The sequence below is a fragment of the Pituophis catenifer genome, unplaced genomic scaffold, assembly GCF_029215685.1.
Source record: "Pituophis catenifer annectens isolate HBS135680 unplaced genomic scaffold, rPitCat1.0.hap2 SCAF_1, whole genome shotgun sequence".
Classification (NCBI taxonomy): Eukaryota; Metazoa; Chordata; class Lepidosauria; order Squamata; family Colubridae; genus Pituophis; species Pituophis catenifer.
In genome coordinates this window covers 206488668-206509628 of record NW_027256881.1, presented here as the reverse complement: position 1 = coordinate 206509628, position 20961 = coordinate 206488668, and the positions used below count along the sequence as shown (strand labels likewise).

The 20961-nt window shown below is 38.8% G+C and overlaps 1 protein-coding gene across 1 annotated transcript in view; it reads left to right on the top strand.

Moving 5' to 3' along the window:
• Positions 1–19998, top strand: part of KCNJ3 (potassium inwardly rectifying channel subfamily J member 3) — a 125422-nt gene extending 105424 nt beyond the window's left edge. Inside the window, exon 3 of the mRNA XM_070956998.1 lies at positions 19409–19998. Within this exon, the coding sequence (XP_070813099.1) occupies positions 19409–19998 (590 nt within the window). The remainder of the gene's footprint in view (positions 1–19408) is intronic.
• The last annotated feature ends 963 nt before the right edge of the window (positions 19999–20961 follow it).

Genomic DNA, 20961 nt, shown 5'->3' with positions numbered 1-20961 from the left:
AATGTCTCACTTAACAGAAATTAACAGAAATCTAAGCTGTGTTCTGCCCCAGCTACGGACCCCAAAGAACGCAGCACACACAAACTCCATACAAAGCTTATTTTACTCAAATAACTCAGTCTTTATCAACCAAAGGCTGTTAATAAACTGTCTTAACAGCCTACAAGAATTCTGAGATAAGGTAATCACAGTCTTACTAGAGTTGGCAAAAAGCCCAGAAGCAATTTTGCAGAGAATCCAGATGCGAAGGAGAGTGAACTAAAGTTGTTCCCTACAAATTGCTGCAATCAGCGTTTCTCCTTAAATAGGCTAAGGGAGTGGCCAATTAGCCCCAAGCCTTACTCTTGAGGAGACCTCCTCCTGAGGAGCCATTCCTGCCTTTTGGCAGCTCTGTGTGCCTGTGCATTGAGAAGAGGCTCCTCCTCTTCATCCTCTTCACTTAAAGGAGCTTCTGGAGGTTCTGAAGGCCCTGGCTGAATCCCTGCCTCTGGCACCACATCTTCTCCAGCCTCCTCACTTGAGCACCAAGTGCACAGGCTGCTAGCGCAGCACCACACCAGCCTCCTCGTTGTCGGAATCGGCTACAATCTGCAGAGGCCACTGATGGGCCACAACAAGCTGAATGCTTTAGCTGGTCATCTAACCTTCCTGAAACTGAAGCAATTAATAATTTGCATTTTAGTTTTGAGTACAGTAATTTCTGAAGCCAAATGTTGCATCTCACTCAGTGTAACAATTGGTATTGAATCATTTATATCTTGGCAATGGGGAATGCATCTGTATAAATTACTTTCTAACAATGTAACAAACAGAAAAAGAATTATCACTAAGGACTTATGTAAAATGATGATCTAGAAATTAAAAAGTCTAAAATTGCCTATTAGCATTTCAAATTAGCTTTTATTCATTATTAAACAAGTGCTACCTGCGTACGAAGGCAGTTGTGGCTGGCACATGCTGTATGTAGCTGTATTACTGCAGAGCCTCAGGGGGAGGGTATTTAGGGATGTCCTGTGGATTCCCATGTACTCAGGATGATTTATCACATCAGATTATAGTAGCGTCTTTTTGTTGACTTGTTTTTTTTCTCTTGATTCTCTTGATTTTCTCTTGATTATTCTTTCAACTGTGTCAATACAAATCAAATCAATTCAATTTCCATTTATTGTGGCCAAACACCAGTACAAATAAGAAAATAAAATTTAACACCGAATTAAAATATCATTATAAAACAACCTAACTAACATCTATAAATGAGATCCAGGATACAGCCTATATTAAATTATCATGCAGACTTATATTAAGTATATCTAAAATTACAACAAAGTAAAGTATCTAAAAGCAATTAACATCAAAGCAATAATATTTAAATTTCAAATGAATTATATTTACAAAAAATGTATTGTGGGATATTGGCCATCAGAGTTCAATGCATTTTCTATGCTGCTGCTCAAAATCTAGTTAAAGGTAAAGGTTCCCTTTGCACATATGTGCTAGTCGTTCCCGACTCTAGGGGGTGGTGCTCATCTCCATTTCAAAGCCGAAGAGCCAGCGCTGTCCGAAGACTTCTCCGTGGTCATGTGGTTGGCATGACTAAATGCCAAAAGCGCACAGAATGCTGTTACCTTCCCACCAAAGGTGGTCCCTATTTTTCTATTTGCATTTTTTACGTCCTTTCGAACTGCTAGGTTGGCAGAAGTTGGGACAAGTAACTCACCCCGTTACGCAGTACTAGGGATTTGAACCGCTGAACTGCCGACCTTTTGATCAACAAGCTCAGAGTCTTAGCCACTGCTAATTATATGTTCTATAAATAAGGGGTATATTATCTATGAGCACGATCTGGGCATAGGCTGAATCTGGGTGACCAAGATATCTGCTAATCAGAGATAGTATGAATGTGAGTCAGGTGTCTCTATAAAAGGAGCAATAAGGAAGAACATGTTCTATGGTTTCTACGTCTCCCGAATCACAGGTGCAGAGCCTTTCAGCTAATGGAACTTTTTTGTATTTATTGTACTAGTCAATATGGCCGAGGGGAGAACAAAGCATCAGGCAAGAACTTTCAACCAGATTAAATTCAGATTTAAACTTAAGTTTCCAAAGTAAAATTTAATAACCCCACCAATTGTTTAAATAAATTACACAGATGTTGTCATCTTTTCTCCCCCTAGAAAAACAGTTGCATTACCCCATACAGATCTCAAGATCTCAAGATCTCAAGATGCCTGAAAGGAGAGAGAAAATATTTTTTTTCCTTTGCTATCTAATGAGCTATATGCTAGTCTACATTATGGAAAATTACAACTTATTATATTGTATCCCATATTTACTTATTACCTTGTTAGGTCAACCTTTATGAACTCTTTATTTCTTTATTCTGATAATAAGTTTAAAATATCCCCTACATTTCCTATGTGCTATAATATTTTCTTAATCTGTCAGATAGTTCAGAGGATATTATATGCTCTCTTCTATTTCCAAAATACCTGCCGCCTTTTTTTTTTTTTTTTTTTGGTCCCCTTGTTAAATATTACAGTAAAAACATATTTTATTGGTAGTTGAGCCTTTACAGTGAGATAATTGAAAGTAGAATAATGCTAATATAAAATGCATGTGAATGTGACAAAATTCAAAGCATTTTGTATTCACTTTTGAATTATAGAATTATGGTTCTATGGTTCTCGCATAGTCAGCCAGACGTTCAGACTGGATTTGGTATTTTTGTCCACCTATTGATCCTTCCCTGGCAGATGTGGATTTTTTACTGTGTTGCAGATACCGTTGTAGGATGTAACTGTTCTGAGTAAATTAAATTATATTATATTACTATGGTTAATCACGGTCTGGGACTAGTAAAACCTCAATAGTTCAAGTCCTAACCAAAGGCCTAAGAGCTGTTAACGTAGCATTTGTGTATATAGGCAGTTCTGAGTATGGTGGTTTTTTTGCAAAGTCAGGATATTCAGGTGTAATAAGTTCAAAATTTCCATGTATCTAGGCAGCCCTTTGGGTATTGCTCCAAGGGCTCCTATTATTATTGATTTCTTCTCCATAGTTGCTCAACTTTAATTTGCAATTGCGATATTTTGTTATTTTTTTTTTAGCTGTTTCTCTTCAATTTGTGCATCACCTGGTATTGCAATATCAATGAACCTGTCAGCGTTCCTACTTTCTCACGTGCAAGGAGTTGGCAGCATGGAAGCTTCTGGTGCTAATATGGGTTCCAAAGCTTGACAGAACCGGTGGTAGGCTGCAAATTTTTTAACAAGCGGTTCTCTGCCCTAATGACTGGGTGGGTGGGCATGGCTGGGTGGGTGTGGCCAACTCGATGTCACATCAAGGAGCTCTTCGCCTAGCCCACCCTCTCATGATTGTTGGGCTGCTGCAATGGTCGTTAGTGTGAAAAACAGTCATGTCACTTTTTTCAGTGCTCTTGTAACTTTGAATGGTCACTTAATGAACTGTTGTAAATCAAGGATTACCTGTACAAAAATACAAAAGCTTCTTTGCTTGCAAAAAGCTGCCCTAAATACCAGTCATTAGATTAGAAATGGGGCAATACACACTGAAGATCAATGAGTCACAGCCATCATGGAAACCTAATCATTCTGTCTGAATACCTTCCTTTTCCTCAGCAATACCTGAAACCTGGAGTTACAAATTAGACAGGTTGCCAGAGCACATTGAGGAATTAAAATAGTTAAAATACAAGGATAACTATCAGCAGCTAAGTTACTCTTGTTCATAAAGTGAAACCCTATAGTAGAAAGGTCATTTAAGCTCTCCAGAAAGTGGGTGGGCATATTTGGGCTACAAAATGCCGAGCTAAAGAGACAATATCTTGAGTGAGGGCTAATCCCATTCTGCCTTTGTTCAGATCTTGCTGCAGGGAATTTTTGCCTATGAATATAGCTATCTCTTTATCTCTTAAGTGCTGATAAAATCTGTGGGCTATTAAGGAAGGTGGGGGCTTCTTTCCCCCTCTAAGAAAACATGTTTCTCCATTTCTCATTCAGGGAAATATATTCTTCCTTTTTAATATTTTGAAATATCAAAATATTTCATTCTTCTAGGAGAGGGGTGGGTGCTAACTTTCTACAATTGGTGCCATGTTACTATACCATATTATCATGAGAGAAAACTAAAACAAATTGGAAGGAGGATTCACTTATTATCAGTGAGCAATCATGTGCCTTGCCCACTCCGAAGCAATGCAAGAGACTCCTTTCCCAAAGGTGCTTTTTCAGGAGGGAACTGGACTTTCTGGAAACCAAGAAAGTCCAGTTGCCTCTTGAAAAAAGCTCCTTTGGGACAGCCATGACCTAGATGACTGAAGAATCTCCATAGACAAGTGACTTCTGTGCTCAGGAACTGACAAAGCACAGTTTCCCACCCAGGAGAAGCAATCATTAGATCCATTTGCACCACTTAAAGATACTAGCTGGTCTCACTCACCTCATAAAATATCCTTAGGTAATAATCCAGATTTAAGGATAGATCACATGCCCCCAGAAAGGCAGTAAAAAAATCAGACAGAATGCCGAGCTTGCATCCTGCTTCTCAGCCATTTCTTATATGACTATGACAACCCTTCTGTAAACAGCTGTTCCAGCCGGGTTGGAAGTATACTCCAAAAAGCTTAAAACAACCTTTTAACAATCTTTAAGAAAGTCAAGCCCCAGGAATAAAAGTACCACAAAAAACTCCAGGGGGTGGGGATGGGGACGACTCCAGAGAAGCTCAGTCTACAGACAGAAAGTCTGGGCGTAAGGCTTACAATGTAACAAACTTTACCCAGAGGCAGTTTCTGAAAACACTTAAGGGCAATTAAGATAAGGATTAGGCTAGAAATACAGGCATACCAGAATGTTTCCTTCCTGCCTCCCTTGCAGGATTAGCCCTGTAAAGTGGGAAAAGATTTCTTCCAACAACGGGTTCTCTGAACTGCTCAGAAAATTAACATCCAGTTCCGAAGAACCGGTGCAAACTGGTAGCAGCCCATCTCTGCAATGAACCAGACTTTTTTCTTTTCCACAATAGTGATGTCAGGGTGTAGTGGGCCAGATGTCTGTCTGTTTGGATCCGAAAGTCCCACAGGATCTTGACTTGCTCGTTTTCAAGAACCTTATCAATTTGGTGTTCTCCATAGTATTGATGGGAGAGTCCAGGATGGGTTGTTCTAGGTTCATAGCTCTATGGACTGAGTTGAATTTCTGAGGACATGCCTCCCTGGTAACGTTCCCCAGTTTTTCAACTCAGTCTCAGCTTATGGACGTTATTCTTTCAGCTCCATAGAGCCTTTGAGCTGAGCTTCTATTCAATTTTGTTTGTCACCCCAAAGACCTCGGGGGGCTGGAGGGCTATTCTGAATCCCAAGGGACTCAACCAGTATCTGGTGTACAGAAGATTCAAGATGCACTCTCTTCATTCCACTCTAGAAGGGATCTGGGAGGGGGGTCTTCTTGACTTCTTTGGACCTGATGGAGGCATACCTCCACGTCCCTATTCGTCCAAGTCACAGACAATTCCTGAGGTTTTGTTATGCCAGGCGCCATTTTCAATATGCGGCCCTGCCATTCGGCCTGGCATCGGCCCCTCGGGCGTTCACCAAGATCATGGCAGCATACCTCAGGACCATCCCTATAAGGATGTTACTTGGACGATTTGCTTATCCAGACGTCTTCCCGGCCGATGGCGGAGAGGGATCTGGCCACGACGATCCAGATCCTTCAGGATCACAGGTTCTCCATCAACCTGGACAAGTGCCACCTGGTACCCACAATAAGACTGCTGCACTTAGGGGCACTCATAGACATGATAATTGGCCAGGTCTTTCTTTCTCAGGAGCGAAAGGACAGTATCAGGACCTTGATATGCCAAATTCAGAAGGGTGGGGCAGTTCCGTTGACGCTGTTGTCCCAGCTCCTGGGGAAGATGATTACTTGTCTGGCCATAGTGCCTTAGGCAAGGTTCTATGCCAGGTTCCTCCAATGGTCTGGTTTCTGGGAGGACGATAGGTTTGTTTCTTTGGCGCTGGATTTCAAGATTTTCTTCGTCTTCGTTGTCAACTGGGGAACGTTACCAGGGAGGCATTCAGATTCAACTCAGTCCATAGAGCTACGAGCCTAGAACAACCCATCCTGGACTCTCCCGTCGATCACCATGAGAAAGGGTGTATCAGGTAAGACCAACGCCCCTTCCCAGTAATTTTTGTTGCATTTGAACTCAAACGTCTGGCCAAGCTTCCAATGTATGGTTTTGACATTATTATTGCTTTTAGTGCATATGGGTATTCTTAGAAGAAAACATGCTTTCTATATGTGCTGGTTTTTCATAGGCTGATAATGCTCATATAGAATTGCTATGCTAGATAATACTGTGGAGAGTACCGATGAAAATTAAGCAAAAACTTTATGAAATAATACAAATAGATGTTTGTTTATGCATGAGGCTTTCAGCAAGATATGGGCTTCCTGGATGCAATTAAAATGTAAGATTTTATTATATAAACTCTGTTAAATCTTACTAGCACCATTAAGTTAACAATAGCAAGAAAAGAGTGGCTGGCCCATAACTTCTTAATGACTCAATTATTTCTTCCTGTTAAAAACAATCCACAAATATTTTCTTAAAAATACAAAAAGAAGATAAAATACCATTAATCATCTGGTTTAGTTCCTCAATAAAGAAAGCTGATACTTAAGACTGTGACACTGTGGATTAGAGGAACTATCTCATTATACTGTACAAGAGTCCTTACAAATGTTGAACAATTTAGTATATTGCTTTTATAATTACCATGTTATTAGCTTTTCAACTGTGGCTTTTTGTAAAAAATAAATAAATAATAATAACAGCCCAACAAAAAGTCATGTAACTGAAGCTCTGTTTAAGCAATACCTTCATATATGAATCTCAGCACATGGAAAAATGATGAGCTGTTTCTTTTCTCACTAAGTCATTCAGGAGATACAACTGAGGAGCTGATTTCCATAGGTATAACTTGATTGTCTACAACGGATATTTTCACAGAAGATTTCTGCTGAAAAGAATGTGTTATATCCTGTAATTGTAAACACTTGTACTCTGGCTAGAGAAGAAAAGGTGACATAGAAGAGATAATTCATATTCAGAGAGTTGACTGGTTCCAGATCACCTAGCTAGCTTCGTGCCTTGGGTGGGACTAGAATTCAGTCTCCCAGTTTGTAGCCTGTTACCTTAATAATTACAAGTTGATGTTTAGTGTCCAAAACTGGGACTGGCAACTCTGATGTTGAGCAAAGCATCATTAAGCGGGAAATCATGGGATCATGACTATGCTTTCTTTTTGCCCACTTTCCCATCCTTTGAAGTTAAGTTTACTTTATTGTCATTGCACCACATACAACGAAATTAAATGCCGTCTTCAGTGTACATTAAAACTATAAAAATAAAACACACATCCTTCACATTCTATACAATTGAATTGAAAACCCGATATTGCATTAGTATTGCACTATACTGTAGAATTAAATATAGTTACTGTCCTGGGATAGAAGCTGTTTTTCAGCCTATATGTCCTTGTTTTTATTATCCTGTACCATCTGCCAGATGTTAAAAGTTCAAAAAAAGGGTGCCCAGAATGAGATGATCCATAAGAATGTTTTGAACAGGAAGTAATTCAAAAAATCTATACATGTGCAGAAATGGATAAATTAACTCTAGAATTAAAAGACAAGGAAGACTCAAAATATTTTATAGTATGGAATAGATGGTATAAGCAGATAAACCAAAGGAAAAAAGGGTAAAGATAAGAATTAGGGGAAATGCAAGTAATAAAAAATGCACTGTCAGATAGATAGAATAGGTAAATAAGTCACTGTTTGTATATTTGTAATATATGTGTTTATATAATCACATATATTTAGTTTGTTAGTGTAATTGTGGATTGAAAATGTAAATTTTATGAGTGAGAAAATTTGTATATTTTCTCTTTTTTTTCTTGTCAATATTTTTAAATTCAATAAAGTTTGTTTTTTAAAAATAAATAAATGAATAAATGAATGAATGAATGAATAAATAAATAATAAATAAATAAATAAATAAATAAATAAATAAATAAATGTTTTGAACTTTGACGTTCACCCTCTGGAGTGCTGTCCTATCTGCCACTGTGCAATTGGCAAACCATACACAGGTGCAGTAAGTTAAAATACTGTCTATGGTGCAGCGGTAGAAAGTCACCAGCAGTTTTTCATTCAGTTGTTGTTTCCTGAGAAGTTTCAGGCAGTATAATCTCTGCTGGGCCCTTTTGACCAGTACTGCAATGTGAATGCCCCAGGTCAGGTCTTCTTTTATGATAACACCCAGAAACTTACAACTGGCTACTTGCTCCATTCGGTCTCCATTGATAAGCAAGGGCTGGATGTCTGATCTATTCCTTCTATAGTCCACTATAAACTCCTTGGTCTTATTGGTGTTAAGGACCAAGTTATTGTCCCCACACACGAAAGCAACCAGTCCACCTCATCTCGATAGGCAGACTCATCCCCCCCGGAGATGAGCCCCCCCACTGTTGTATCATCTGCAAATTTAGTAATAGTATTATTAGCATGAGCGGGAATGCAGTCATGCACATAAAGAGTATAGAATAAGGGACTCAACACGCAACCTTGTGGTGTACCAGTGTTAAGAATAAGGGCTGAAGAGATATGATTACCTAATCTGACCCTCTGAGAGCGGCCAGACAGGAAATCCATAATCCAAATTGAAATGCAAACCCTGGCACTAGGATAATTAAAAAAATGGGAATTAATGTTTATATTTACATTCACTTGAGAGGAAGGGATTACAAGAGAGTAACCAGGCATGTAATGGGGTATATCCATTAAAAAAATGTGGTGCTGGCACCCCAAGCCTACTCAGGGATCGAAGCTGTATGCACACTACGTAAACAGTCCAGCTTATTCCCCATTGTGTTCAAGATACCTCTGTTGTAATCCCTTTCTCTCTAATCTATCCACTCTGTAACAAGGGGGAGGGGGGAAAACAGGTAAGGCACAGGACAGCACATCACATCCTGATTGTAGTATCAATGATATGACTGAGATATGTTGCAAAGGTCATAAATCCAGGCATTGGTCATAAATAATTTTTTCAGTCGTAACTTTGAACTGTAAGTGAAAAAGGCAGTTGAGTAAGTGAGGTCTACCTGTACACCATACTGGCTCCTCTAAGTGTTAACAAATGTATTTAATAATATACAGTAATAATAACAGCCAATATTATAAGATTTTTGTTAAAATGTACAGAATTTTTAAAACAGAATTGTTTTGACTTTGAACGACTGGCTTTGTTACTCATAAAAATCAGCACAATACATTGGATATTCACAAATATTTCCAATGATTTACTTCTTAGTTATCATTATAATTACCTAATATTCATAAATATTTAAATAATTCAGAAGACAAATCTCAGCAAGATTCAGATGGATAAGCTGAGACAGCTGCACTGTTCACAACATTGACCAGGAATAAGTAGTATGAAGAGTTCTTTAATGTAAGACAACATTCTGCCCTTATGGTGGCCTCAAATAAAGGGCTGCATGCTAGTTATTATTATTTTATTATTATTATTTATTGAATTTGTATACCACCCTGCTCCCGAAGGACTTAGGGCGGTGAACAGCCGAATAAAATACATATAATATAAATGTTAAAAAAAATACAATTAAATAATTGGCCTGGAAAACGAAATTTAAAACACCCCAAATTCATAAGACAAGTTTTTTAAAAACAATTTAAAAGAGAAGTTAGGCCAGGCCGGCCTGCTGAAATAGAAATGTTTTGATGGCACGGCGGAAAGCGTGTAGGTCCAGGATCCTCCGTATCTCTGGGGGGGGGCTCGTTCCAGATGACGGGTGCCCCCACAGAGAAGGCTCTCCCCCTGGGGGCCGCCAGTTGACACTGTTTGGCCGACAGCATCCTGAGGAGCCCCTCTCTATGGGAGAATACTGGTCGGTGAGAGGCTACTGGTGGCAGAAGGCGGTCTCGTAAATACCCCGGTCCTAAGCCATGGAGCACTCTAAAGGTGGTGACCAGAACCTTGAAGCGCACCCGGAAGACCACTGGGAGCCAGTGCAGCTCGTGCAGGAGGGGGGTCACATGGGAGCACCACATCACTCCCATAACCACCCGCGCGGCCGCATTCTGGACCAGCTAGAGCCTCTGGGTGCTCCTCAAGGGGAGCCCCATGTAGAGAGCATTAGTAGTCCAGGAGGGAAGTGACGAGGGCATGAGTGACCGTATTTAACGAGTCCCGATCCAGAAAGGGACGCAACTGGTGAATCAGGCGAACCTGATAAAATGCCCTTCTGGCCACAGCCGTCAAGTGCTCTTCTAAAGACAGCTGTGAGTCCAGGAGGACCCCCAAGTTGCGAGCCCTTTCCGTTGGGGCCAACAACTCACCCCCAATAGTCAGTGATGGCACCAACTGACTATATCGGGATGTCGGAAACCACAGCCACTCGGCCTTGGATGGGTTGAGCCTGAGTTGTTCCTCCCCATCCAGATCCGTACAGCCTGCAGGCACCGGGACATCCCTTCAAGGGCATCATTGGGATGGTCCGGGGTGGAGATGTACAGCTGGGTGTCATCAGCATACTGGTGGCACTTCACCCCGAAACCATGGATGATCTCACCCAGAGGCTTCACATAAATGTTGAACAGAAGGGGCAAGAGGACCGATCCTTGTGGCACCCCCACATACAAGGGGCCTCGGGGTCGACCTCTGCCCCCCTGCCAACACTGACTGCGACCGGTCGGAGAGGAAGGAGGAAAACCACCGCAGCACGGTGCCTCCCACCCCTAACTCTTCCAGCCGGTGCAGCATAATACCATGGTCGATGGTATCAAAAGCCGCTGAGAGGTCTAATAGGACCAGGACAGAGGAGCAATTCCTGTCCCGAGCCCTCCAGAGATCATCAACAAATGCGACCAATGCCGTTTCCGTGCTGTACCCGGGCCTGAAGCCCAACTGGAACGGATTCAGATAAGCCGATTCATCCAGGTACTGAAGGAGCTGTCGTGCTGCCACACTCTCAACAACCTTCGCAACAAAGCGAAGGTTGGAGACTGGACAATAATTAGCCAATACTGCCGGGTCCAGGGAAGGCTTCTTGAGGAGGGGTCTCACCACCACCTCTTTCAAGGCGGCGGGAAAGACACCCTCACTCAAAGAAGCATTTATAATCCCCTGGAGCCAGCCTCGTGTAACCTCCCTAGAGGCCAGCACCAACCAGGAGGGACACGGGTCCAATAAACATGTGGCAGCATTCAGTCTACTCAGTATCCTGTCCACGTCTTCAGGGGTCACAGAATCAAACTCTTCCCAGATAATATTCTCAAGACCTGCCTCCATCCTCCCCCTGAATCTACCCCGTCATAGTCCAGATGTTCCCGAATCTAAGCGATTTTATCATACAGATACTGTACAAAGTCCTCGGCTCTACCCTCCAAGGGGTCCTCCCGTGCTTCCTGAAGGAGCAGGGAGCGGGTCACCCTAAACAGGGTGGCCGGGCAGTTATCTGATGATGCAATAAGAGCGGAAAAATAGTTACATTTTGCCGCTTTTATCACCACAAGGTAAATCTTAATATGAGACCTTACCAGTGTTCAGTCAGATTCAGACTGGCTGGCCCTCCAACCGCTCTCCAGGCATCTTTTCCGGCACTTCATCTCCCTCAGCTCCTCGGTAAACCAAGGAGCCAAGCGAGATCTGTGCTGAGTCAGAGGCTGCAAAGGCACGACCCGATCCAAAGCTCCAGCGGCCGCCCTATCCCAGGTGGCCAGCAGGTCTTCGGTTGAGCCATGAGCGAAAGCCTCAGGAAACGGCCCAAGCTCCGTCTGGAACCGATCCGGGTCCATCAGGTGCCTGGGGCGGAACCACCTCATCGGTTCCGCCTCCCAGCAGTGGGGTGTAGCAGTTTGAAGGTCAAGGCGAAGGAGGGAATGATCTGACCATGACAAGGGTTCAGTCACTATATCCCCAATATCAAGATCATTCAACCACTGGCCAGAGACAAAAACCAAGTCCAGAGTGTTTCCCCCCGCGTGAGTAGGGCCATGCACTAGCTGGCTAATCAAATAATAATGTTATTAGAATACACACACACGTAACTACCTGTCTTAAATACCTAACTCTGGAATGCAAACAATCTATACAAAGCAATGGATATATAGTGTGTGTGTCAGAGGTGGTATTCAGCAGGTTCTGATCAGTTCTGGAGAACCGGTAGCAGAAATTTTGAGTAGTTCAGAGAACTGGTAAATACCACCTCTGACTGGCCCCGCCCCCATCTATTCTCTGCCTCCCAAGTCCCAGCTGATCAGGAGGAAATGGGGATTTTACAGTATCCTTCCCTGCCACGCCCATCAAGCCATGCCATGCCCACCAAGGCATGCCCACAGAACTGGTAGTAAAAAAATTTGAATCCCACTACTGATGTGTGTGTATGTATACACATACACATACACATACACATACACATACACATACACATACACATACTATAAATATATATCCATTGCCTTGTATAGATTGTTTGCATTCCAGAGTTAGGTATTTAAGATGGGTAGCTGCATAAATTTTCTAGATAAACTACTTAGAGCTTAACATAATGTATATTATTATTGAGTCCCTTCGGGGAGAAGGGCGGGATATAAATTAATTAATTAATTAATTAAATAAATAAATAAATAAATAAATAAATAAATAAATTATTATTTACTTTGATGTATATACTCAAGAAAAATAAATTTGGGGGAAGCAAACTGGAAAGAGAGGAGGCAATGGAAGAAGCAACTAGACAGAGAAGGAAAAGAAAGAGAAGCCTTGTTTAGGCATTAGAAAAGATTAAATTTGCTAGCCCCTGCCTGATAACAGCTAATCTTCAGACTAACCTTCAGAAGTATCCACGCTTTTCCATCAACAAAGTCAGAAGCCATTTGTACTTTATCAGCAAGTGTAACATAACCCCCAAAATTTGTAGATGGGAGGAAATATTAGTCTTCTTATTGGATAGCTTTAGTAACTTAAAACTTAGAATTTAATTTAAAAAAATCATGAAGCCCTTCTATTTATATGATTTCAGTACAGCAATTGACAATTGTGTTAAAGAAGTTTAGAAAAGTTGACTTCCTAATTAAGGGCAACAAAACAGAGAATAAGACATTAATATCATGTTAGGTTATATTCTTAAAGGATAGATTAGGAAGAAAATATATCATACGCAATGACATGTCAGTATGTGTAAGTGCAAAAAACATGCAAATATTGCTCCAACAATTCTGCAAGGGAAAAAATTACCAAGAAATACCATATATAATAAATGGTCTGCTTGTGATTGCAACTTCTTTCATGTTCTAACACAGTGAGAAAATATATTAGCATAAAAAGCAGTATATTTCCTAGCTATGACAATATGCTGCAGGTCTGAGGATGGCATTTAATTGTTGCCTAGAGCATTGTGAAATAAATGTCATTTTTTAATTAGATGTAACAAAGTAGAACCATATTAAATGATTTGTTTACAAGAATTTTGCTTAAATGGTTCTCTTATTCTACCCAGGCAGATTTCTCCTCTCAAGACTTTTAATTGGTGAGCAGATCATTTAATATTTCCTATCACTTCCAGCTCCCTCCTGTGGCTCAGGCTTCCTACTCAGGACTAAAATTATTACTGCCTTTTTTGGTGATATTCTGCAGTAAATAAAATCATCCAATGAAGTTATATATCTATATCTATATCTATATCATCTACCTATCTATCTATCTATCTATCTATCTATCTATCTATCTATCTATCTATCTATCTATCTATCTTGTTTTTTGATTAAGAAAAGGCATAGAGATACCATGTTTTAGGTAGATAATGTAGATCTCTTGAGATGAAAAGAAACAATGAATAAGCCTCTTTGTGTGATAATGTTAAATTAAGATTTTTGCATATTCATCACCTACCTCTTTAAAAGTATCTTGCATTTATCGTGGCTGATTTTCTCACAAATTGATGTCAAAGGGAAATTTATGGTCCCCTAAGCAAAGTTTGTTAAGAACCAATTATTCTTTCAAGGAAACCTGGAAGTTTGATTATCTTTACCAGCATGATATCCTTTTCATTCGCCAATCTGCACTAAGAAAGACTTGAAATGTACATTTGCCTTTATTTTTATGGTTTATCCTGACATGTGATTAATATTCTATGCTGAATAAACAGCTCTAAATAAAATTAATCTTAAATCTCTTAATTTGTTGATTGTTATTACTTTCATACATTGATATCATTCATAATGTGAATGCAAAAGTATAAACACAGGAACAATGAGGATATCTGCATGATATTGTATAATTATATCACATTCAGTTAGGACACATTTTGAAGCATATAAGTAATGATTCTCCTTATTGATTATATTCATTATTATGCAAGGAAATATTCTTGCAACTTTCCTTTGTATTCCCCGCCACGACTTTCCCAGATATATACAGCCCTTGATATGTGATTTCAGGGTCCTCTATAACAAATAATCTATAACAAATTAGCAGGAATATAGAGATGGAGATGGGAAAAAATGTTTCACTGATGAATGCAATTTCATAGTAGATACTGGAATCTGTGCAGATTGTTAAATAAAAATACTAGCTGAATACCCGTGCTCCGCTACGAAACTATGTGATCGGGCTTAACAAATCGTCACAGCTTGAACATTAATGAGTAGTTACGATCGGCCTCTCCTCTCCCCTTCTCTCTCTCAGCCTTGCCCCACAGAAGCCTCCCCTATCCTATCTCCTGCTTGCTGCTGTGAAAGTAAAACTGAAACTGAAACTCTTCTCCTCTGCTTGTGTTTTGCATTTGGAACGTATTTCTTTTCAGGTGGGGAGAGGGAATAGAACTCCTTAGCATCAGAGCATGTTAATAATAATATAGGAAATACTAATGCTCTGATGGTCATTTCAAAAAATCCTTTCTTAGTGAGCACCTAGATGCCAAGAGAAACATAGGTGACAAATTTCAAGTTTGTAGGCTTTACTGTTCTAAAGATTTTGTGATGATGCTTGAGTGATATTTTGCTTTTATATATATCTAGATATAAAGTTGTAGAGCCCTTGGCTATATTACCACTAAGGTCAATTTAGACTTTAACAAAAACAGTTTGTTGCTTTCCAAAAAGGCTGTTCAATTAGCTCATACTATCAGGAAATCCTGCCCAATTGTTAGGGAAATTGGCAGTTAAGTATTTCTTTGCTTTGGTGTAACTCTTCTTCACTCAAATAAAAATAAAGCCGAGAGAGATAAAATGGAAAATGTTTTCAAGTTAAATACATGAATTGAGATTAAAAAAATTTGATTTCATTTTTTATTGAAATGGGGAAAATAATTATGGTATTCTTTTTAAATATTACCAAAGGATGATACAACAAGCAAAATATTGAACTTGCTCAGTTCTTTTTTGTTTGGCAGTAGTCAGTGACAATGTATGACTGATAGAAAACAAATGAGATAGTTTGAACAATATATCTGGCAATCCAGCAATCAACATTTAGAAGACTCACTGCCATGCAAAGCATGCGTTTTCCTACCATTACTTATTTCCTTCTTCCTTGTGGTTGACCTACACTCTCTGTTATTTACTGAAAAATTAAATGATCATCTTCTGACCATACAGTATTGAAGCATATAGCTAGGGAAATCAGTCCATTTTTTTTCTCCTCCCCTTTTCAGAAGATAGGCCAATTTTACAGAATATTAATAAAGTCAAATTTTATTATTATTATTTTTTACAGGAAAAGATCAATTTAAAGTTCCATTTTAACATTAAACTTTTTTTTTTCATCACACAAAACCTTTCCCCCGGTAGAAGAGAAAAAATGTAAGAGCAGATTGAATGACATATAGCATCTTACAATGACCTCCAAAAGAAAGGGGGAAAAAAAACAAAAGACCCTGGGACTTTTTTCCAACATTTTTTTTAAAATTTGATTTATATGCCGCCCTTCTCCGGAGACTCAGGGCGGCTTACAATGCGCAAAGCAATAGCCTTCATTCTTTTGTATATTTATACAAAGTCAGCTTATTGCCCCCACAACTGGGTCCTCAATTTACCTACCTTAGAAAGGATGGAAGGCTGAGTCAACCTTGAGCCTTGGCGAGATTTGAACCTGCAGTAATTGCAGGCAGCTGGTCTTAATAACCAGCTTAATAACAGGGTGCCTTAGACCACTGTACTACCAAGGCTCTTAATAAACATTAATAAACAGAAAACCTTTTTTTCCCCAGAAGTCCAGGAATGCTGTTCCTTAGACTCAGTTCTTAGCTTCTTGCCTTACCTTTTCCCAAAGAACTGCTTGCAGTTTTCAAAAGAACAAAAGCACTTTCACAGGGAGAGGAAGGAATAGAGGCAAATCCCTCTTTCTGCAATATGCTTAAGTAAGCATCTCTCATTTCACCAAGAAGATTTTGCTTGAGGCAGAAGGATATATTTTCCCTGTCTGAAGCATTTATTTCTATGAATAACAACACAACAGCTAGTTAAAAAGGAAATAAATTCACCTGGAAGGAATGGGATGCTTATTTTAAATTTGCATAAAGATGTAAGAAGACTGGTCTTTTGTAATGTATAATCCTCTCTCTTCTACATTACATATTTAAGCAATGCATATTTTGCTGGAACGAATGTAATTGGTATGACTGCAGCCTGGAAGGTAAGAGGTAAAAAAAGATAAGCCTAGTTTTTTCACCACTGTATCACAAATTGAAGCATCAAACTTAATGAACTATATTTTGTCATCAATAACAGTGAAGTGTCATGATTTTGGGAATATTGACTTCAGAGATGACTTTGATTTTATTGTTAAAATACAAGCATCATGATAAGTTGCTTATATCCAGTTGTATATCCCACTAGAAGCTTCTGGTGACAAACATGCAATGTAGTCCTTTTTAATATAGTTGATTTTTGTGGTGCTTATATTGAAAGACAAAGACAAGCCGAAGAGACACTCTGGTTCTGATACAACCCAGAATTGGGTCAAATTTCTTATTGATTGATCAAGATAGTAGGAGTTTTGGTTCTTGTTCTGTCTCCTATTTGTTCTGAAATGAAAATGAAATGAAAAATTGATACTCTTGAAATGTTTTTGATTGCTCTTAAAATATATTTTGTTCCTTGATGTGATAACTGATTAGCTATGAGACAAACTGAAGACTCAGTTTGTAAATTCAAGAAATTCTCATTCTATATGATAATGTTATCTAATTCAGACATGGCTCTAACATCAGCTGTATTTCTTCTGTTTTCCCCATCCCTTTCTAATCATCTTGTATCCTCAAGAACTTTGAAATCTTGAAAGTTTGCAACAACCTTCAGCTGGCGATACACATTTTATATTTTCTCCCTTATTTATTTATTATTATTTATTATTCAAATTTCTATACCGCCCTTCTCCTTTCGGACTCAGGGCGGTGAACAGCCAAAATAAAAACATCTATACATAACATTACAGTTAAAAATAGAGTTAAAATAATTTATAAATTTGGCAGAATATAATTTATAAATTATGGCAGAATACAGCAACTCTTGCTTTTTAAAGTGTGTAATTTAAGCTCCAGTAATGTATGAAAGCATAACATGTTTTTCATCAAACACTTCCTAATATAGAAATCAGTCAGTCATGAAATCTAATAATACTGGAATTCATTGAAAGGATAATGTCATTAGAAATAATGCTTGGTAGGCATCTTCTCCATCATATGAATAGTATCAGTAGTCACTAACTTTGAGAGATAGTGTTACTAGTATTTCCCTGATCGTATTAAGCATTTTTTTATTTCAAGATAATCATTTTATTAATAATTCATTATAATTTGGCTTCAAGCATGGGTCAGTCACTTTAAAATGGGGTATGCTAGGGGAACTGATGTTATTCCTTAGAAGCCAGTTTTATACCCTGTTGAGTAAGTAGCCCATGGAACTACTGGGAGAGACCATCCAAAGCCTTGGAATGCTTTGACATCAATATGCAGATAACTGGCAGCTCTTTCTTTTTCATTTAATTACTAGGGAAGTTGCTAATATTCTAGATCAGCATTTGATATTGTATGACTGAAGCCAAGTTAATCTATGGAGGCAAAAAGCAGAATGAAAATGGCACCACCTCCAGCTGACAAATGTTATTAAAAGTCATAAACTTTTGTGAGTTGCAGCTCATTTTATCAAATGCATGGTTGCTAGATTGATGTAGGATTTAAATTGGATGGTGGGGGAGGCAGGTTGGCTATATAGATGTAAGTTTCATGACAGACAGTTTAAAGTACTTTAGTAAGTTAAGAATTATAATGTATTAAATCCTATTGTATTGAGCCATGGTGGCACAGTGGTTAGAATGCAGTACTGCAAGCTACTTCTGCTGACTGCTGGCTGCAGTTCAGGAGTTCAATTCTCACTGGCCCAAGGTTGACTCAGCCTTCCATCCTTCCGAGATGCGTAAAATGAGGACCCAGATTGTTGGGGACAATATGCTGACTCTGTAAACTGCTTAGAGAGGGCTGTAAAGCACTGTGAAGCGGTATATACTGGTAAGTCTAAGTGCTATTGCTAGTGCTATTGAGGTTTGTGAAATATCTGAGATTTTCTGAGTATCTGATGATTGTAATGGACCGGATGAGAGATAATGCATTAAAATTTAATCCAGATAAAATGGAGACTATTTAGTCAGGAAATGGACATAGAATACAATTTCAGTATGTTTGGGGTAGAGTTGTATTCTTACTGAAAATAAGCATCAACCAAAGATGATATGGTCAAACGCGCTCTGACTTGGTTATGGTACCAGTTATAGATTGACTAGCTACACTTAAATTGGATTAATAAAGTGTACTTTTGATGGATTATCTATTCATTCATCCAGATGCCTAATCCATCTATGAATTCATAGAATATCAGTCATGTAACTCCAATTGCAGTACCCAGTTCCTTTAGAGGAGGTTGTCTTTTGCTTCTGCCTGATTTATAGTTTTTATTTAGGTATTCATATAATTTATTCTAATGTATTTTCAGCATGGTTTTTGTTTTGTCTCTTAATGAAAGTAAATTTTATAACAATTCCAAATACTGCACATATGCAGTAGAACAAGAGGGCAGTCTTCCAGGAATGGAGTTGGATGTCCCTAGCTTACAATTGTTATAGAACAATTTGGCAAAATTTCTCTGTAGAAACAATTGTCATATGTTTCATGTACATGGACACCCTCGCATTCCATTGAGATTATTGGAAATTATGCCCAGAGAGCTGGAAATGTGTTTTATGTGTAGATAATGTTATTTCAAACTCATTCACTCAGTTTTTCTTTGCTCTTTGACTGCAGGAATGACTTGTCAAGCCAGAACATCATACACAGAAGATGAAGTTCTCTGGGGTCATCGTTTTTTTCCTGTCATTTCCTTAGAAGAAGGATTTTTCAAAGTAGACTACTCCCAGTTCCATGCAACCTTTGAAGTTCCTACTACACCTTACAGTGTGAAAGAACAGGAAGAAATGCTGCTTATGTCCTCCCCTTTAATAGCACCAGCTGTAGGTAACAGTAAAGAAAGGAATAATTCTATAGAATGTCTAGATGGCCTCGATGACATTGGTACAAAGATACCCTCCAAACTACAGAAAATGACTGGAAGGGAAGACTTTCCTAAAAAACTGTTGAGAATGAGTTCTACTACTTCAGAAAAAGCCTATAGCATGGGGGATCTTCCTATGAAACTTCAGCGAATAAGTTCTGTCCCCGGAAACTCAGAGGAGAAACTGATATCTAAGACCACAAAAATGTTATCAGACCCTATGAGTCAATCTATGGCAGACTTGCCACCAAAACTTCAAAAGTTATCCGGAGGAGGAGGAGGCAGAATGGAGGGAAACCTTCCCCCAAAGCTGAGAAAAATGAATTCCGATCGATTTACATAACAGGAACAAACTTTTTAGGCATTACTTGAATTGCCATTATATATAATTGGGGGCAGAAAAGCAAACACATTTAAATAATATTTGGTGACTGTGTTTCTTTATAGCTTCACGTACTCTGGGATAATACTCTTCCCTTTTAAGGACTGATGAAATCTACAATAAAAGATCCGGAAGTTCAGTTTAGGGTCAATTTGAAAGCTAATAAGCTAATACTATTTGGCATGTAGTATCATCACAAGCATGCAATAATAGTGTGCAAATTTTGCATATAGTTTTATGGCATGGTTCTTAATATATTTATACTGTATATTCTGGGGAAAATGTAAATGGAGTGTTAATTCTCCTATATTTCTTAAGCTTTGATTAATCAAAGCTTAAGTGAACTACTAACAGGGCAGATTATAATTTATAAGGGCACAAAATCCAGCAAAAGATGAACATTTCAGGCATGAGCATGTGCCCATTGCATCCTCCATTTCCTTCAAAAAAGACAGGGAGTTTTCTGCTGAAACATCTCCCACTCACTCAGTAGCAGCAGCAGGTCTCACGAGAGTAAGGAAACATGCAGGAGAAGGCTATACATAAATAAGAAACTGAATCAGATCTTTAGTTAAACTTTAAATACATATTTAATTACTTTCCAGTCAATATAGTTAAATGTGTATATTGGCTGAATCATGACCATTTTTTTTCCTGATGTAAATTGTGATGTTTTCTTCAGACAGTTACAGTGCATGTTTTCTTTGTTCAAATAAGGCTATAGCTATTAAGAATTCTGAACACCAAAACTTTTAAGCCTTAAGCTTTTTTTTCTTGCTTTAACACTTTCCCCAGTTTATTTCGCTATATGGATACTCTAGCTTTTCTTTACCTAAAAGTCAATTCTGGTTAGAAGCAGGCAAAATTACACGGCAGGCAGAGTTCTATTTTAGGCAGAGGTCATAAAATCAAGAAATTTGTTGT